Raw genomic sequence first — 19,834 nt, 5'->3', positions numbered from 1 at the left:
CAGGCACCCACCACTAGCCTGGCTAATTTTTGTATTTTTAGTGGAGACAGGGTTTCACCTTGTTAGCCAGGATGGTCTCGATCTCCTGACCTTGTGATCCGCCTGTCTTGGCCTCCCGAAGTGCTGGAATTACAGGCGTGAGCCACCACGCCTGGCCTGAACTGTTTTCTTTACAGATCATGTTGTGGTTTTCTTTACAGATCATGTTTAGGCTTTACTGGAGAGGATCTAGAGAAGATTTACTGTATATGTATTGACCAAATTCTTTCTTAGTTTATCTCCTTCCTGCCATATAAGGGGAAAGAATGAGATATGAAAACATCTTATTTTTCTGTGAATTTTCTTTTTAAACCAAGGATTATATACTACTTTGGTACTTAGTTCCGCCTAGTCGGTCATAATTAGGGCTAGAGTAGACCTCTACTTTTTTAAGAAATGAAATTGTAAGCTGTGTGTTTCACTTGTTCTTTTAGCTAAATTTAACTCTGGTAATTAACACCGAATTTAATAGATGAAAGATATGTTGCTTCAGTTTTTGATTGGGTGTCTAAAGATTATATTAGCTGTTATGATATTTGTTCTTTTTTTTTTAATAAGTAAGATATATGCCAGGTTCTCTCTGAAATTGTGTTTTCTATTGCCCTCAATTTTCTATAGAAAATTGTGTTTTCTATAGGACTGAGAAAACTGACCTTCAGATTGATGCCAAAGCATCATTAGAAGTAGAGGCTTTCTCTCCTTTCTGCATTATGTAAAGTTAAGGAAGATATCCTGAACAGTGCTGAAAGTCTTCTAAGAAAACCTAAAGCGGCCGGGCATGGTGGCTCACGCCTGTAATCCCAGCACTTTGGGAGGCCGAGGCGGGCAGATTACCTGAGGTCAGGAGTTCAAGACCAGCCTGGCCAACATGGTGAAACCCCGTCTCTACTAAAAATACAAAATTAGGTGGGCGTGGTGGCACACCCCTGTAATCCCAGCTACTCGGGAGGCTGAAGCAGGAGAATTGCTTGAGCCCGGGAGGCAGAGGTTGCAGTGAGCCAAGACCGTGCCACTGCACTCCGGCCTGGCCAACAGAGTGAGACTCTGTCTCCAAAAAAAAGAAGAAAAGAAAAGAAAACCTAAAGCAAGCATAGATGAAATGTGGAATGTCGCAGCTGCCAGGGAAAATATAACTTTAGGAAAATTCTTACTGGCAAGAACTTGAAGTTCTTAATGAGAAGAACTCTAAAGTAAATTTAACTAAAACAAGGTGTTGCTTTTAACTGTGGCTAGGGGCAAAAGAACTAAGAAGGTATTTGGTTTGGTTTTGCTTTTTCTTGTTGTTTTATTATTTTTAAGGCAAGAAATGTATGTTTTAATTGAAGGCAAGAGTAAGAATAGACGGGTTTAACTTACGGATAAATAAGTATATAAAAGCAGCATCTTAGTTTACCATGCATTGCTAGATAGGAAGGACCAAGCTAACTGTTAGTTCAGATGTGACCAAGCAATTTTGGTGTGCAATTGGACTTTTTTTTTTTTTTAAGATGGAGTCTCACTGTCACCCAGGCTGCAGTGCAGTGGTGCAATCTCGGCTCACTGCAACCTCCGCCTCCTGGTTCAGGCGTCAGCCTCCCGAGTAACTAGGATTATAGGCACCTGCCACCACACCTGGCTAATTTTTGTATTTTTACTAGAGACAGGGTTTCACCATGTTGGCCAGGCTGGTCTCGAACTCCTGACCTCAAGTGACCCGCCTACCTCGGCCTCCCAAAGTGCTGAGATTACAGGCATGAGCCATCACGTCCAGCCTGTATTACATTTGGATTTGATAGTAAACAGAGTTTGTGAACCCAGAGGTTTTTAATTGCTGGGACGAAGGGTATTCATATCACTGTTTACAACATTCAACCACGGAGTTCTGTTTTCTTAAACTTAACTAAAAGGTAGAGAATTACACTTCCTGGCCAGGTATGATAGATATATAAAGTACATATTTATGTCATTAGTGGAACCCAGCTTGAGATAAATTAATGGAGCTTCCATAAATTTTGTCTTTATTCTCATTAGGAGGCAGCTTTTGGCAAAAAAAAAAAAAAAAAAAAAAAAGCCTATTTCTTCTGTTACTCATATTTACATGCTACCCAGAAGTCTCTGGCCTAGCCAGGAGATTTTAAATAATTGAAGTAATTCATGTTTTCGTTTTAGGGTTCACCTTTAGATGTTCTTAAGGATGAAAGGGTTCAGTACTGGATTGAGAATTATAGAAATTTATTAGATGCCTGGAGATTTTGGCATAAACGAGCTGAATTTGATATTCACAGGAGTAAGTTGGATCCCAGTTCCAAGCCTTTAGCACAAGTAAGTGCATTGTTTTGGAGAAAATCAAGTTGTAACATGTTGATGTTCAATTTAATAAGTTACTATTAGCTCATTATTTTGCTTATATTGAGTTCCCATTGATGTCTTTGTCTTTTCTAGACTGAGCTTTGTCCTTGATCTTCCTGTCCTTTGGTTCTGCTTCTTGCTAACAATCATCTCAGTGGCTTGAGCTTTAGTCTGAGATAGAACAAACCACAGCAGGCCTGAAGTTTTCTAGTATATTTCCAGCCCTTTCAGATTCTAAATTATTATATTATCTTATAAATTCCACTTGTGTATTAAGTTTTTTGGCATTATTTATGTGCAGTAAGGTAGGATTTGGGTTTTTCTACACTTTAGCAGTATTACCTATATCTGTGTGTTTAATTACACATGGAATTTTTTTTTAGCATTAGTTTAATAAAAGATTATTGTCACGTAAGGTATATGACATTAAATCACTGTGTCTTACTTCAGATATCAAATATTATGTTATCCTCAATATGGTCACTGGATGGTGCTATTTTCTTATTTTAGGAACTTGAGAAAGTGCTTATATTAAAACCAGAGTGTTGATAAAATAGCATTACATGGTAGTACATGTTACTAATCTATATGATAAGTGATTAAGAGCTTAGCAATTTACTGTAAAAACAAAACGAACAGCTTCTATTGCTATTATTCAAAAAATTTAACTATTTACCATTATAAGATTAACTTCTTTTTGTCCTAGGAACAGCGTTTTCTTTATAAGAAAATTTTGTTCAGAACATTACATCGCTAAACTGTGGTTTAGAAGTCATACTGGAATATTTTGTAATGGCCCAGTGTGAATTCTGAAGTCACTGTTATTTCTAAAATGTTGGAGTCTAAAGTTTGAGTTCTTCCACCAATTTCAGTGATATTAGTAAGAATATAATTAAAAAGGAAGTATCCAAAAAATGTAATTGCCAAGTACAAATTTTAAATGAGAGCTAGCCAACCTTAGCAGATAAATTTTGAAATATAAAATAAACTTTTTTAGAAGTATTTAAAAATAATTTGTTAGGAGCAAACTAAGTTATTTAGCATTCCATTATGGTTTGTATTACATTTATTTTTTCTTTCATTTGTTTTGTAGGTTTTTGTGAGTTGCAATTTCTGTGGCAAGTCAATCTCCTACAGCTGTTCAACTGTGCCTCATCAGGGCAGAGGTTTTAGTCAGTATGGTGTGAGTGGCTCACCAACAAAATCTAAAGTCACAAGTTGTCCTGGCTGTCGAAAACCCCTTCCTCGATGTGCGCTTTGTCTCATTAATATGGGAACACCAGTTTCTAGCTGTCCTGGTATGACATAATTTTACAAAATGCTTTATGAGCTGAAATGATTCTTACATAATTGAGTTAATGTTGCAAATAAAATACAAACTAGCTAGAGTTTGTTATTATTTCTAAGAAAGGGCAGTTTACTAGCTTGAAGGCTTTTATGTTCCTATAATTTATGAACTATGTAAATTAAAAGTAAAATCTGTATCTATGGATACTTCAGGTAATTTCACAAGTTCTGACCAATTTAAAGTTTGTGAGAAAAACTTGAAGATGAAATAATCTTAAAATACTACAATTTTCTTATCACTGTTTTCACTAAGGGGAGTTTGTTCAAATTTGATTATTTAAAAGTCAGTATACCTACACCTAATAACAGATACGTTGTATTTCTAAGGATCTTTTGACATCATTAAAGCACTTTGACATTTCTTCTTCATTCATCTTCAAAACCTACCTGTAAAATACATAAGAGAAGGGTCAGGTGCGATGTGGCTCATGCCTGTAACCCCAGCTCTTTGAGAGGCCAGGGCAGAAGGATTACTTGAGCCTAGGAGTCTGAGACTAGCCTGGGCAAAATAGTGAGACCCCATCTCTATAAAAAATTTTTTTGGCCGGGTGTGGTGGCTCACGCCTGTAATCCCAGCATTTTGGGTGGCTGAGGCCAGTAGATCACGAGGTCAGAAGATCGAGACCATCCTGGCTCATACGGTGAAACCTTGTCTCTACTAAAAATACAGAAAATTAGCTGGGCATGGTGGCATGCACCTGTAGTCCCAGCTACTTGGGAGACTGAGGTAGGAGAATCACTTGAACCCGGGCGGCAGAGGTTGCAGTGAGCCAAGATCGTGCCACTGCACTCCAATCTGGGCAACAGAGCAAGACTGTGTCCTAAATTTAAAAAAAAATTTTAATTAAAAAATAATAATAAATAAGAAAATGCATAGAGAAAGTATCAGCCTAGAAGTCATGTCCCTTGACTGCTAGATTTCGATGCTGCTTCTGCTGTTTGTCAGTTACCTCGTAAATTGATACATATATATATAAATGAAGGCAATACGTAATGTTTTAAATGTTCGTTTTAGTTTTGATTTAAATTTTAATCAAGGATTTTTATTTTATACATTGCATACTGACTGATCACTCTTTTATGTTACTATGGTCCTAATAAGCAGAAAATAACAATTTGGAATATATACATATATACACACAGTGTTTTTGTTTTGTTTCATTTTGTTTTTGAGACAGGATCTCACTCTGTCACCCAGGATAGAATACAGTGGCATGATCTCGGCTCACGGCAACCTCTGCCTTCTGCCTCCTGTCTCCTGGGCTCAGGTGATCCTCCCACCTCAGCCTCCCAAGTAGCTGGGACCATAGGGTTTCACCCTGTTGCCCTGGCTGGTCTTGAACTTCTGAACTCAAGTGATCCACCTGCCTCAGCTTCCCAAAGTGCTGGGATTACAGGCATGAGCCACCATGCCCAGCCTATATTTTGTAATGGTTAGAAATATTAAGATTATTTATTACTCTTTACAGTAAACATGGAAAAAAATTTTGAGAATAGTAGATAATCAGATATCTTATACCTAGTGGCTGGAATTATTCCAGCTCTTTACCTAATTTGAAAATTATACTGTGGCAAGATTTTCAATTAAAATCATTTTGGGTATTTGGCACACAGGTATAATGAATAAAGAACTGGTTAGAGTGTGAGAATGTCTGTTTTAATTCTAGCTCTGTGACATTCACTCTGTGACATTGAGAGTTACTTGCACCTTCCTCTGGACTGGCGATCCTTTCTAGTACACACATTTTATAATTCTATTCTGTATCTTGTTCATTTAAGTAGTCTGCTTTATCATTACATTAACATTTATGAAAGACTTGCTGGTATCATTGGCTTAGCAATTATTTTTCCATCTAGATGCTTTTTTTAAAGAAATGAAGGGAATACGTAATGTTTTAAAGGTGCATTTTAGTTTTAAATTTTAATCGAGGAATTTTATTTTATACATCACATACTGATCACTCTTTTATGTTACTCTAGTCCTAATAAACAGAAAATAATAATTTGGAATATCTACAACAATGAGAGCACAAGGAGGTAAAATATAGCATAAATAAGTCATATATGTATACGAACTGAGATATATAGAAATAATTAAATGGAACACATCTTTTGGACCACAAGCCTCAGGAAGCTATAAGGATTATTTGCATTCTTACACCTGGGCACTCTTCCTTTTTGCTGAATAGCAGTTTTTCAATCTTTTCTATTTTTGAAATAGGTAAGAAGAGAAAATAATTTTCTAGAATTTGAAGAAAAATCTTAAAACATTTCAAACTCTTTGTTATGACTAATATAATGAATAGTCAGCACTCACGTTTATCAAATATTAACATTTTTCCATATTTGTTATAGAATTTTTTCCATATTTGCTTCAGAAATAATTTTTTTATATATAATACATATTTGAACACTGATTTTACTTGGTACATTAATATAAGGCTGATGTGCTGAGATGAATAAATCAAAGAATCTCTTGGAGCTTTTGGTGTACAATAAGCATAGTTAACAAGTATAAAATAAGTGATATTTTCTAGAAAATAAATACTGGTCTACAATTTCATCTGTCATTTCAAAGTCTCTAAAAAGATCTGAAAGTCCAATGCCTTTTAAAAATAAAATTACAGTAATCTCATTTGGCCACAAAACCTGTTCAGAATTGACGTGAGGCTATTAAGATATTTATTTCTCTTATTTATTAGTGAATATTCATGTTTCACTGCAGAAATACTAACGAGTTTGATTACAGAGTGCTTTAGACTACCCTCAAGGTGTACATATTTGCTCCTTTTTTCTAAAATCCCAAACACCCTGGATTCTGGAACACATCTAAACCCCCAACATGAATTAGGACTATTATATAAGGAAAGAATTAGGAATTTTGAGAGTGGGAAATATTACTTCTTTCTGAAGGATATTGAAAGTTTCAGGAGGAAGTTACCATTTAAGCCAGTCTTTAAAATTGGCAGATTTAATATATGAAGATTACAGGGAAGCCTTCTAGGTTGTAGACCAAGAGTAAAAGACATGAACTAGGGTGAAGAGATTGGTAAGTATTATAAGTACAGGGGGTGTTGGAAGAGCAAGTGTATTGTTGTGAGAGGACCTAGGAAGTGAACTGATAAGAAACAGTAGGAAAATTAGCAAGAGCCTGAATATGATCTTTAAAGGCATTGCTGAGCCAAGTTAGAGAATAATAAGCACTGTTTAATCATGGAATCAACTTCAGTGCCCATCAGTGGTGGACTGGATAAAGAAATGTGGTACATATACACCATGGAATACTATGCAGCCATGTCTTTTGCAGCAGCTTGGAGCTGGAGGCCATTATCCTAAGCAAACTAACACAGGAATAGAAAACCAAATACCGCACGTTATAAGTAGGAGCTAAACATTGAGTACATATAGTCATAAAGAAGGAACAACAGACACCAGGGCTTACTGGAGGGTGGAGGGTGGGAGGAGGATTGAAAAACTACCTGTCGGGTACTATGTTTATTACCTGGATGATGAAATAATGCATACACCAAAACCCCCATGACACGCAATTTACCTGTATAACAAACCCGCACATGTACCCCTGAAACTAAAGTAAAAGTTTAAAAAAAAGAAAAAGAAGCAAATTCTCTTTTTTGATATGTGAAATCAGAAGAGTCCTAGTTCCAAAATAAAACAGGATCTAATAGAAATCAAGCGCTGGCTAATGGCTCGAGTATCTAAACCTCCCTGGTGCTTTGCCTGCAATCAGAGATTGCATCCATCCATCTTGCTTTGTGATTCAAATAGCTGAAATTTCTACAAGCTTATTTAACTGAGACTTGATACTTTTATACTCAATTGTGCTTTGAAGATAAGAAATCTATTGAAACAATTCTAACATCATTGTAAACGTCATAAATATTATTTATTCAACAAATGTTTATTTGATACCTATTGTTCCAAGTGCTAGAAATGTTACAGTAAAGAAAACAAAAATCCCTGCCCTCACAGAATTTAACTTCTGGACAATGACACATTTTTTAAAAGCTAGATTATCTACTGGTTTCCTTCATTTTCTTCTTACGTTATGAGTTAGTGCGTAAGTGAAACTCTAGTTTCCTCTAAAGTGTTCTGTGGCACTTGTCTTCATAATTCATTATAAGTCTTTCAAAATTTGAAGTCATTTGATCTTAAGCCTTTATACTTGGCAGTGAGGTAGACCTTAATACTTCCAGCTTCATCAGAAAAACATAAGGGTATGCTTGTTCTGATTCAGTCTGTTATCTGTTTATGTTAGAATTTACAAAAACAAAGTGACAAGTACTAATGAGAGCTTTACACAGAGGTTTAAAGTAGTGTCCATATCAGATCTATATTTATCTCTTCCCCCTTTCCTTTTTACGCTCTCATTATTAATTGTTGGTGACCCTTTCAGGAATAATTTTATTGTGTTTACATCTTAAATCATTGAATTACTTACACATTCTTTCACCTCATATTATTAGCAAAAACAGATATTTTTAAAAACTATTCCTGACTGCAAGATTATTCTTTTGGTCATGAAAGTGTGGCCTGCAATAGTCCAAGCAAAATTTTGAACATAGTTATTGATGCATAATGTCTTTATAGATGGCAAGTAAGTAAAAATATTGTCTAATTAAGCAATTGCTTTAGTTACACAAGTCTCATGAAGTGCATTGGGAAACTTTCCGCTTTTTCTCTTCTTTCAAAGGGCTTGTACAAATGAGAATTACCTATCCCTTGATTGATTGTTTTTTTCTTTTTTTGAGACGAAGTCTTGCTCCATCACCCAACCTAGAGTGCAGCTGTGCAATCTCGGCTCACTACAGCCTCCAATCCCCAGGTTTAAGCAATTCTTGTGCTCCCCAGTAGTGGGGCTCCCCAGTAGTGGGGCTACAGGCACGTGTCACCACCCCCGACTAATTTTTGTATTTTTAGCAGAGACGGAGTTTCACTGTGTTGGCCAGCCTGGTCTCAAACTCCTAGCCTCAAGTGGTCTGCCCACCTCAGCCTCCCAAAGTGCTGGGATTACAGGCACGAGCCACCACACCCAGCCCTACCTGTTCCGTGAATGTTAAGTAAAATTCACTTGTAAACTGGGCCTGGTATTTTCCTTGTGGAAGGATTTTAAACTACTGATTTGGTCTCCCCAAAGTTTTAAATTTAGATTGTTTCTTAGTGGGTTTTATTTTTTTCCATTTTTATATTGGCTATTAAAAATGTAGGGGAGCTTCTGTCATTCAGTTTCGCTTCATCTAAACTGGAACCTACCATCAAAATTGCTATTTCAATATGATGTGTGATTCATACTTGGAACACAGTTTTAGAAATGCTTTTTGAAAGTAACTTTAAATAAAATATTGTGATACAGTTAATGAAGATCGTTTTCTTTCGTCATAGGAGGAACCAAATCAGATGAAAAAGTGGACTTGAGCAAGGACAAAAAATTAGCCCAATTTAACAACTGGTTTACATGGTGTCATAATTGCAGGCATGGTGGACATGCTGGACATATGCTTAGTTGGTTCAGGTAATCAGCACATTTCTTCTTTGATAGGCTTGGAGTTGTGGGGGATAACACAGATTGCTTCTAAATAGTTTGGGTTTATCTATTAACATTTAGCCAAAGTATGAATTTTATTTTTACTGTCACTCAGACGTTAACAAAGGTGGTATGAACATTTCATCATTAGATATTCTATATAACCTTAAACTGTAAAGGTAATACTTATGTAAGAACTAATTTAAATCTTTTGTATGAGTTAAATGTTTGAAAACATTATTTAACTTTATTTGGGGAGAGGATATGTTTACAGTTTTTACAACTGAATATGCTGTAATTTATCATGCAATTGAATTACTAATGAAATGATAAAAGAGCATATCATACTGCTGCCTGAGTTCTCTTCTAAGTAAACTTTTTATGTAGTCACGCAATTGAGACTCTCAAGACCATATTTGAATTTTATTTTGAATGGTGCCAGTGGCCCTGTGCTCCTGATTGATACAGCATTTATACCCAATTTGTCTCACTAGCTAATTTAAACTCTGAGCACATCCCTGTCACCTTCACAACTGTAAATGAAATATCTTGCCATATATGTAGAAAGTAAAAGGTATGTGTTTCTTCTCCCTAAAGTTCAGCTTGGCAGTAATTTATAATTTGATGCTTTTGATGCTTTTTTCCTCTGGGTTTTAGTTTCTACATTTTTCCAAATGCCATTTTGAAAAGTTGCATTATAGATAGATACAAGTAAACAAGTGGGCACAGTGGTGCACACCTGTTGTCCCAGCTACTCAAGAGGCTGAGGCAGGAGGATGGCTTGAGCCCAGGAGTGTGAGTCCAACCTGGGCAATATAGCGAGACCCTGTCTCTTAAAAAAAAAAAAAAAAAAGAAAGAAATGTATGTATGTCTAATTTGGATTTTTAACTGTTATTTGACCTGTTTTTTTAGGGACCATGCAGAGTGCCCTGTGTCTGCATGCACGTGTAAATGTATGCAGTTGGATACAACAGGGAATCTGGTACCTGCAGAGGCTGTCCAGCCATAAAAATGTTATCACCTTAAGAGAAACCTTCAAGTGTGGAGCTTTCTAATAGGTGTCCTTCATAGCTCAGAAACATACCTCAGAACAAGTCATTCATGACTTACCTGTAATGGGAAAATAAATCATTCTATCAGATCAGTAATTTTGATGTTTGAGTGATTTTGATGTGCTTCACAGAGACAAATGCTGCTGAAATAAACATCACAGTATAGACATGAGTTCTGTTCAGCAGGTTGAAAAGTCTACTTTAGAAAAACTTTCTAAGTTTTGGTTGAAATTATGAACACTCTACAAGCAAAATTTCTGGAATAGCCAAGAACAGATTTTGAGCCTATATCTTCAAAGCTGAAATTGGATATCTTTCAATAAAATATGTGCACTTTTAAAATAAAATGACTTAATTCTGTGATTCAGACAATAGTTTTAAGTTCAGCTGTGCTTAGATTTCTTTCAGATTTAAAATTACAGATTTTTACTTTTAGAATTGAAGAGCCCCTATCACACACTGGAGAATATTTTTTATTACTGTCTGTTATATATATATGTGTGTGTGTGTGTGTGTGCATATTTATGTGTGTATGTATAAATATGTATTTTTTAAAGGAGCCTTTTCCCTCATATACTTTGATTTTAAGATAAGCAATCTTTTGGCGTAGACATTATCATCTTCCTAGAAAAGTCGAGAGGAAGAATCTATCTTACAACTTTTTCTCTTCAGAAGAGAAAAACGTACCATTTCAGGTGAACATACAAAATTTTCACTTTCTACCTTTTGCTTTCCAATGTCCTGATTTGTCTTCAAAGGTTTTTCTCCATATTAATTTGTCAACCTCATCACGTGAGAACCTTTTACTGCATACAAAGTCTATGCAAGATTATATGTAACTAGCCATTTAGTATAATGTCAGTGTTTCTGTACTGTCAAATTCCATCCTGATTTGGAATATCATACCTTGTTCTTTCCAAGGTAGACTAGGAAGTGTTGGGGAAATAGGGTCACTTCAGAGACCACTTTAGATGTAAGTTTTTAAATATTAAGTGTTACTGGGGCTAAGTCAGAGACTTTATTTTAAAATTTATTTTTTCTCATTTCATAGCTAGATAGTTATAAGAGAAATACAAAGAATTTACAAGATGCTTCTCTGTCATCTGCCATATGCAGAGGGACTGAACTAGGAACTTTGTAGTTGAATCTGTACTCATAAAGAGTAAATCTAATTTTATTTTATAGATTTTGGAGAAATAAAACTGAAGAATTTTAAGAGCTTTCATATTAGCAGTTTTGCCTTATAAAAACTAAGATTTGTCAGATTAGTTTGAGGTACAACCTAAATATTAAAAGTAGATTAAATTTATTTTTAACCTTGAGTATCTGATACATAAAACCCTTTTCTAGGAAAACATTAGAAGTGGTGCATATCTACTCTAAATGTCTCACCTACATGAGTCTTCTCAAATGAAAGACATGGGAATTGCACATTTTTTTTTAAAGATTGCTATTAAGGGTACTTTTTCCAGCCTTCTTTTGAGTAAATCTTAATTGATTTCATTTTATTAACATATACCCTTTACCTTAAATATTTCATTTGAAGTGTTCCTTTCAAATTTACTATGTCCTAAATATGAAAGTCAGCTTTAAGTAATGTCAGACTCTTATGTACATTTTCATTTCTCATTAAAGTAAAATATAAAATTATTGAATTTATCTGAAATAGTCACAAGTTTTGGAAATACAGAGAAAACATGAATGTAAAGTCTATTATGTAATATGCTTATTTGTAATCCTAATATATGAGGGTGACATTTTTAAGATTGTATGTATGTGTCAACCTCTTAAATGTTTTCTGTGAAGCCCAAACATGCAGTTTATGTCTCTGGTGTTTGTTTTGCATTTTAGTGTGCATGGACAATGAAGGTAGATTCAAATTATTTTCTGTTTTTTATCACTAAGTCACTGGTATTTGGGTTTATAAACTCAACAAGATACTTTACCTAAACATGATCAATGGACGTATTTAATAAAAGTGTTTTTATTACTTTTAAAAGATTGAATAAATCTGGTTGAAGTCATTGTATCAAGAAATTATGATTTCTTTACAAATAGTCCACATGATGTAATATTGGTACTTTTTTTGATGACAGACTTCATACTTAATATTAGAAGTAACATCCAAAAGTGGGGAAAGGATATGAACAGACATTTCTCAAAAGAAGACATTCATACAGCCAACAGACACATGAAAAAATGCTCATCATCACTAGCCATCAGAGAAATGCAAATCAAAACCACAATGAGATACCATCTCACACCAGTTAGAATGGCAATAATTAAAAAATCAGGAAACAACAGGTGTTGGAGAGGATGTGGAGAAATAGGAACACTTTTACACTGTTGGTGGGATTGTAAACTAGTTCAACCATTATGGAAAACAGTATGGCGATTCCTCAAGGATCTAGAACTAGATGTACCATATGACCCAGCCATCCCACTACTGGGTATATACCCAAAGGATTATAAATTATGCTACTACAAAGACACATGCACACGTATGTTTATTGCGGCACTATTCACAATAGCAAAGACTTGGAATCAACCCAAATGTCCATCAGTGACAGACTGGATTAAGAAAATGTGGCACATATACACCATGGAATACTATGCAGCCATAAAAAAGGATGAGTTTGCGTCCTTTGTAGAGACATGGATGCAGCTGCAAACCATCATTCTTAGCAAATTATCACAAGAAGAGAAAACCAAACACCGCATGTTCTCACTCATAGGTGGGAACTGAACAATGAGCTCACTTGGACTCGGGAAGGGGAACATCACACACTGGGGCCTATCATGGGGAGGGGGGAGGGGGGAGGGATTGCATTGGGGAGTTATACCTGATATAAATGATGAATTGATGGGTGCTGACGAGTTGATGGGTGCAGCACACCAACATGGCACAAGTATACATATGTAACAAACCTGCACGTTATGCACATGTACCCTAGAACTTAAAGTATAAAAAAAAAAAAAAAAAAAAGATAATCCATCCAACAAAACAATTCAAATTATTCTCAAGTGCACATGGAACATTCCTTCAGATAGAGCATAAATTAAGCCATAAAATTAGCTTTAATAAATTTAAAGAATTTAAATCATGCAGAGTATATTTCCTAATAACAATGGAATAAAATTAGAAATAAATTAAGAAAATAAAAGTTCGGAAATTTGTAAAAAAAAAAAAAAAAAAAAAAAAAAAAAAAAAAAAAGTAACATTCCTTTTAGGCTCTGTTTTTCAGTTTAACCCACTTTCCAGAATGGTTCTTATCCTTATTTTAAAAGTAGCTTCCCATTGGCAATGCTTCACATAGTAAGTATTTAAAAGAATATAGTTCTGCATTTAATTAGATGACTCAATTTCAGTCATTCATTTGACTGCAGGTAGTAAAAGCATGGTCTTTGAAACATAAAGTATAATCCTAGCCTCGGGATCTTGGGTAAGTGACTTGACCTTTTTGAGCTTCAGTTTCTTCATATGTTAAAAAGAAAGATACAGAAAATACCTACCTCATAGAGTGTGGGAGTATTAGGTGATGCAATAAACATGAAGTGCCATGTGCCTGTCACATAGTGCTCTATAAATGGTAGTGATTAGCATTGTTACCTTCATTTTCATAGATTGCTCATGTATCAGTACTTTTTCAGTGAATACAGTATAATTTTAACAAAGAATCTACATTTGTCTCAAGAATGAAAATCTCCTTGGTGTGAGTTGGCTGAAATAGATTTTTTTAAAAACAATGAAAATTCCCAATAATAGTAATACTCCAAATATAGGGTAAACAAAAGTAGCTAAGTCCTATCTCAAAAGAAAAATGCCATAATTTGGATAAATTTGGAGTATTACTGTTTTTTTTTTTTTTTTTTTTTTTTTTTTCATGCAAAAATCCTTCAACTGACCTCCTAGGAGTTAAATGTGATATCAAAATGAACCCAGAGGAAAAAATTACGGCAAATTTAACAATTGACTATTGAAAATTTTAAGTTTTTATATCTATTCTCAATTCTTAATTTAACTAGGTTTAAATTGAACTCACTAATCCGGGTACTTGGAGAAAGTATCCAGGATTATTCTGTGTACCTTTTCCTTTTCTGCCATTCTGCTACACTTGATGTTCGTTTAAGTTAAAATGTTGGGGTGGTAGTGGTAATTTCGAAAGTATACTGTGAGACTTGCTCTCCCGGAATAGCCATAATTAAAGCTAGTGGGCACAATTTCTGACATCTGCGCAGATAGGCATCAGAGAGGTGGGAGACACATATTTGGGTCAATATCTTGTATCAAGTCTAGTGATGCACATCACAACGACAGAAACAGGCCTTGCTAGATAGCAGCTCCCCTATCCACTACTCCTTCCATTACATCATCTGCAAGTTTGCTCTCCTACCTGCAAATGTTATAGGTTTCTTTGCTGATTATAACAAGTAACACTTTACAAATATATTAATTTTTATAAAATACTACTTTTCCCAGAGTACAGAGACAGAAGGAAAGCCTCCCAAAGTTTTTAAAAGCTAACAACCCAGATAGCAAATTAACACAAATTTAACATGATAAAATCACAAGTAAATCAAATGCAGCAGTATATAAATTACTGTTAATGCCTTTTATGTGCTAGGTGCCAAGCACATTATCCTGTTTTTGGAATAAATCTATGGGGTAGTTATATCATTATTGTCCCCATTCTGTAAATGAGGCAATTCAGGCATAGAGACATCAGTTCACTTGTCCTAGGTTACACGAGTAGCAAATACAGCCAAGACTTAGATTCCAGTAGTCTTGACTTCCTAAGCTGCCCTTTTAATTTCTGTTTTCTGCTTCTGTGTACTACTTTGTAGGTTCTGTATATAAGAGAATGATTCACTATGACAAAGAAGGGTTTATTCCAAGAATTAAGTACCGGGTAATATTTTAATCATATTTAGTATTAATACACCAAAAGAAGAACCATGTCAATAGCTCTTTGGATGTACAAAGCACTTGATAAAATACAAAAATTGATCTCTAATTTGTTTTTTAGGTTAGTTGTTATTCAAAGGAAATGTTTTCTCTCCATTTTCTCCGCTCCTATTTCACTGTCTCACACATGATGCCTATTAGAGAAATACTAGAATCCTTCTCACTATAGACAACAGTAAGATGTGGATGCTGTTGTCACTGGTTCTGCAGATGGCAATGAAAAAGAAGAAAGCGAAAGGAGGCACACCTTTGCTTCTTTTCCAAGTCATCAAAATTTGGTATGGCAAAAATCATAAATAGTTACAAAGCAAACAAATTGATAAACTACAACATTTATGACAAATTGCCTTAATTCATAAAGGACATTTTCAAAGTCGAGGAAAAAACAATCAGTAGATAATATCAATCAAGGACTTGTGCAAGCAAAATAGAACAGCTGACAAATTTAAATAAATGCTAAATCAGTAACATGCTGCTTAAAAAGTAGATTACTTTTCGCTTGTCTGCACAGATTTAAAATAATAGGCATTCATGGATATGGGACGGAAACATTCTGAGATAACAGCTTATGAGAGTTTAAGTCTGGAGGACAGGTAAACTGTCAGAAGCCATAAAAAGGTTCATACCCTTTGACATAGTATGCTGGGAATATTTTCTGAGGAATTGATTGCATGAGTGCACAAAAATGTATATTTTTGTGATATGATTCTACACAGTATTGTTTATAATAAAAACTTGGAAACCTAAATGTCCAATAATAGAAAAGAATAAATTATTGTATATGCATATAGTGGGTGACTAAGAAATGATTCAATTAATATAGATATTTTCATTGACAAAGGTTTCTTAATGGTAAGTGAAAGGAAAGGGAAGTTATAGGATAGTATATCTAGCATATAAATATATTTGTATGGGATATGGTTAATACAGAAACTTTTAACAGTGGCCATCTTTAACGAGTAGAATTTTGAGTAACATTTTCTTCATATCTGTATCTTTGATTTTTCCCAATAATAATGAATATATAAATGTATGTGCATCTCTCTCTCCTCTGTCTCTTGCACACACACCATACATATACACACACGTATATATACACACACATACGTATTTATGTGAATATATAAATGTATGTGCATCTCTCCTGTCTCTTGCACACACACACACCGTATATATACACATATACATATAGGTATGTATATACATATATATACGTATTTATACCCATATATGTATACACATATATATGTGTGTATATATATACTGGCTTTTAGAAAAGTTATCCATGACCTTGTATCTTGTTATTAAACACAGTGAAACAATCGTGTGTTCAGATTTATTTTATGAGGTGAAAAAACAGGCCACAAAGTATTATGAAAATTTGGATTGAGATCTATTTGTTCAGAAAGCATTTTATAGATTTCTTATTCTATACTAGTAATATACAGGAATAACAAGATATAGTCCTCTCAATTCTTCATTACATTTGGAAGTAGTGCATTATGTTCTCTATTTAGCATATTGGGAAATGAATATGTAAAATAATTCTGATTTCCCTGAGCTTAGTGGGTACATGATTAATAACTTTATTTCAATATTTTTTCTCCTATATCTTCCTCATGAGATTTCCTGACTCCTCTGTTTTGGCTCTGGATCTGTGGTGGGAAAGCTGTCCTCCTCTGTGTACTGAATTTATATGATTATTGTTCAGTCTAATCTGGAGTGCACTTTTCTCAATTCATTTCCAATCATAGCAGGTTATTTAGGTTTAAGTGATGAATTCTGAACATGCCTATGTGTCTTTGCTTCAACAAAGTACATACACGTACCTAGGTGTGCTGGACGCTGTGTTAAAGGTTCTGATGTCAAAGGATTGATGGCACTATAGTTGCCTTGGAGGAGTTGTATGTCTAATGGAAGAGGTAGATATAAGCATAGTTGTCAGCAGACTCAAATCTATTAAGCTTAATAACAACTGCTATAGCATTTGCATAAAATGAGTATCATTTTAGCATCTCTTTCTGCAAGCCAGGAAATGTCTATTTAATTTTCTCATTTTGGACTTTAAAAATTATTTTCTGATTAAAAATAATTTGAGGAAATAGAGATTTCCATAACATTTTTCAAAAATGTAATGTTCTTACTCATCTGCTATTAATGGCACAATGTTTTAAAATGCTTTGCTAAAAAGGCAACTTTAGGATTAAAGGATAATTTATGTAACGTTAGAAACAGCAGCAATAATAATTCAGTAGAGACTTTCATCATTCAATTTATGAAAAGCTTATTGCCTTAACGTAATTTCTTAACTGGAAATTTAGATGCAGGAATCAAATCAGTCTCTTAAAATATAAAGTCACAAAGACAGGGAAGTCTGGAGGAGCATTTGGAGGGATTAATGTCTCACAACTTGAAACAGATATATATGTAAGAATTCATGCAAACTGTTTATCTTACATCTTTTTTATTTAAAGAATTTTAGCTCCACTTACACATAAGAAAGACTGGAGTTTGAAATAATAGATGTCCAAACTCATGCTTATCCAGATTTATATCACATTGCAGCCATATATTTTGCTGATGATAGTTAAATAAGAAGTTGCTACCGTAAAATGTAAAGCTAAGTATCCTTTTTAGCACCATAGTGCTTAAATTTGAATGTAAAAATTTGAATAGTAAAAATTTGAATGTTACAAAGTTCCTGGGGTGTTAGGTCAAAAAAAATTTTCCTTGTCAATTTGCAAACTTTCATTATGCATTAAGTAAGTATACTTAATATTTGAACAACTATGGATATGTATCTTTATGGTACATAAATGTTCCCAAAATAGATGGAGATGTGTAATTTATGGAGCAAACATATTCAGCAATGTGACAAATGTGGGAGAAGTATCTCTTGATAAAGTAATACTTCTTTAAAAAGTAATATGTTAAAGGCCAGGCACAGTGGCTCAAGCCTGTAATCCCAGCACTTTGGGAGGCCGAGACGGGCGGATCACGAGGTCAGGAGATCAAGACCATCCTGGCTAACACGATGAAACCCCGTCTCTACTAAAAAATACAAAAAACTAGCCGGACGTGGTGGCGGGCGCCTGTAGTCCCAGCTACTCGGGAGGCTGAGGCAGGAGAATGGCTTAAACCCGGGAGGCGGAGCTTGCAGTGAGCTGAGATTGCACCACTGCACTCCAGCCCGGGCGACAGAGCGAAACTCCGTCTCAAAAAATAATAATAATAAATAAATAAAGTAATATGTTTTATCATTTTAAATCTTCTGATCTTTTTCTTCCATTCTTCAAAAATGGAATGTATGGTCACATCACTCTTGGGATAGATTAGCAACTTTAAACATAGACAGCTTTCTGAAATACATGAAATGCTTTTTGGAAAATTGAGTGTAACTCTTTCAATTAACGTTAAGATACTGTTGGGTTTCAAAAGAGAATACTCCAGACAGGGTACATTTTTTCTTTTTTTTCTACTGGAAGAACCAGACACAATTTAGAGATAAGCTAGGGACAGATTTTCAAGTTCATCTGGGGACAACTACTCTTTTAGAAACATTTTGTTGTTTTTAAATATATTTTATTGAATTTTGTTACTTCTGTCTTCAGAAAGTGTTACATGAATACAGAAAATGTATGTTCCCTATGGGGACCTGGAAAATTAAAAACGTGTATCATCCTGGTAAAACATATCTCATGGGAAAAACTGGCCAAAACAGTTACTCATTGCATGCTCCAGGTTTGCATCTTTTACTTCTTGTTTATTCATTTAGAGTCCTCTTCCAGGGTGTGGACCTCTGCAGATTCTAGATAACTTTTCAAATATGCTAGATTTTGAGCTGTATATATTTTCTCAAGCAGAGACATCTGAGCATGGTGAAAATGAATTTTCAGAGAACAGAATTGCCAAGCATATGTGATGGAACTGTAGGGAAAAGGCATAACTTTGATCTTCAAAGAAGCTTAAAAATAGCTCCACAGTTATTATGCATGAGGCCTGACAATTGACATTTCTCATTTTGGCAGCATTCACCTACAGCACCCTATCAGCAACTGAACACATTCATCTCTGGAATAAATGATTAATGAGCTGCCTATCATTTCCATTCCTTTTGTACCAAGTGGTGGAGGCTTCAGTTGATCACATTGCAGCCATCAACATCATTACTGAAATTGATTCTGCCACTAGAGGGTTGTACTAGGATAATCAATTAGCATTTAAATAAAAGAATTAAGTTAGGCATTAAAAATAACAAAAAATAATCCCTTCTGAGTCACTCTGTCAGACCTGGTAAGGTGGTTTTGTTTTTTTGCTCATCAGACAGCATCACAAAACCTTAGATTGAGGAAGGAAGCATGGAAGGATTGTTCTTGTTTCAAGAACAACCCTCTAAGATTTCCAAACTTCTCATTCTTTTTATTAATCACTGTCATGTTCCTTGAAATGCAAATTTATGAAATGCTACAATTTGCATTCAATGGTGACCAATGAAGTTGCCAAATTATTTCCTTCAGAGAAGAAAGGATAGAGTTAGGCATTTTTGAAAAGTCGTAATT

General features: G+C 34.7%; 1 protein-coding gene across 5 annotated transcripts in view; it reads left to right on the top strand.

Annotated features, from left to right (window-relative positions):
• MIOS (meiosis regulator for oocyte development) overlaps positions 1 to 10,656 on the top strand; it is a 36,967-nt gene extending 26,311 nt beyond the window's left edge. For 4 of the 5 annotated variants that reach the window (XM_023224865.1, XM_023224862.1, XM_023224864.1 and 1 more), the window contains 4 exons: positions 2,188 to 2,340; positions 3,461 to 3,665; positions 9,115 to 9,244; positions 10,170 to 10,656. In XM_023224865.1, the coding sequence (XP_023080633.1) occupies positions 2,188 to 2,340; positions 3,461 to 3,665; positions 9,115 to 9,244; positions 10,170 to 10,266 (585 nt within the window). In that variant the 3' untranslated portion in view covers positions 10,267 to 10,656. The remainder of the gene's footprint in view (positions 1 to 2,187; positions 2,341 to 3,460; positions 3,666 to 9,114; positions 9,245 to 10,169) is intronic. The other variant, XM_023224866.1, reaches the window with a different exon arrangement.
• Positions 10,657 to 19,834: the final 9,178 nt, after the last annotated feature.

The sequence above is a fragment of the Piliocolobus tephrosceles genome, chromosome 8 (assembly GCF_002776525.5).
Source record: "Piliocolobus tephrosceles isolate RC106 chromosome 8, ASM277652v3, whole genome shotgun sequence".
Lineage (NCBI taxonomy): Eukaryota > Metazoa > Chordata > Mammalia > Primates > Cercopithecidae > Piliocolobus > Piliocolobus tephrosceles.
Note: the sequence above shows the minus strand (reverse complement) of the source record. Positions and strands in the feature narration are given on the sequence as shown.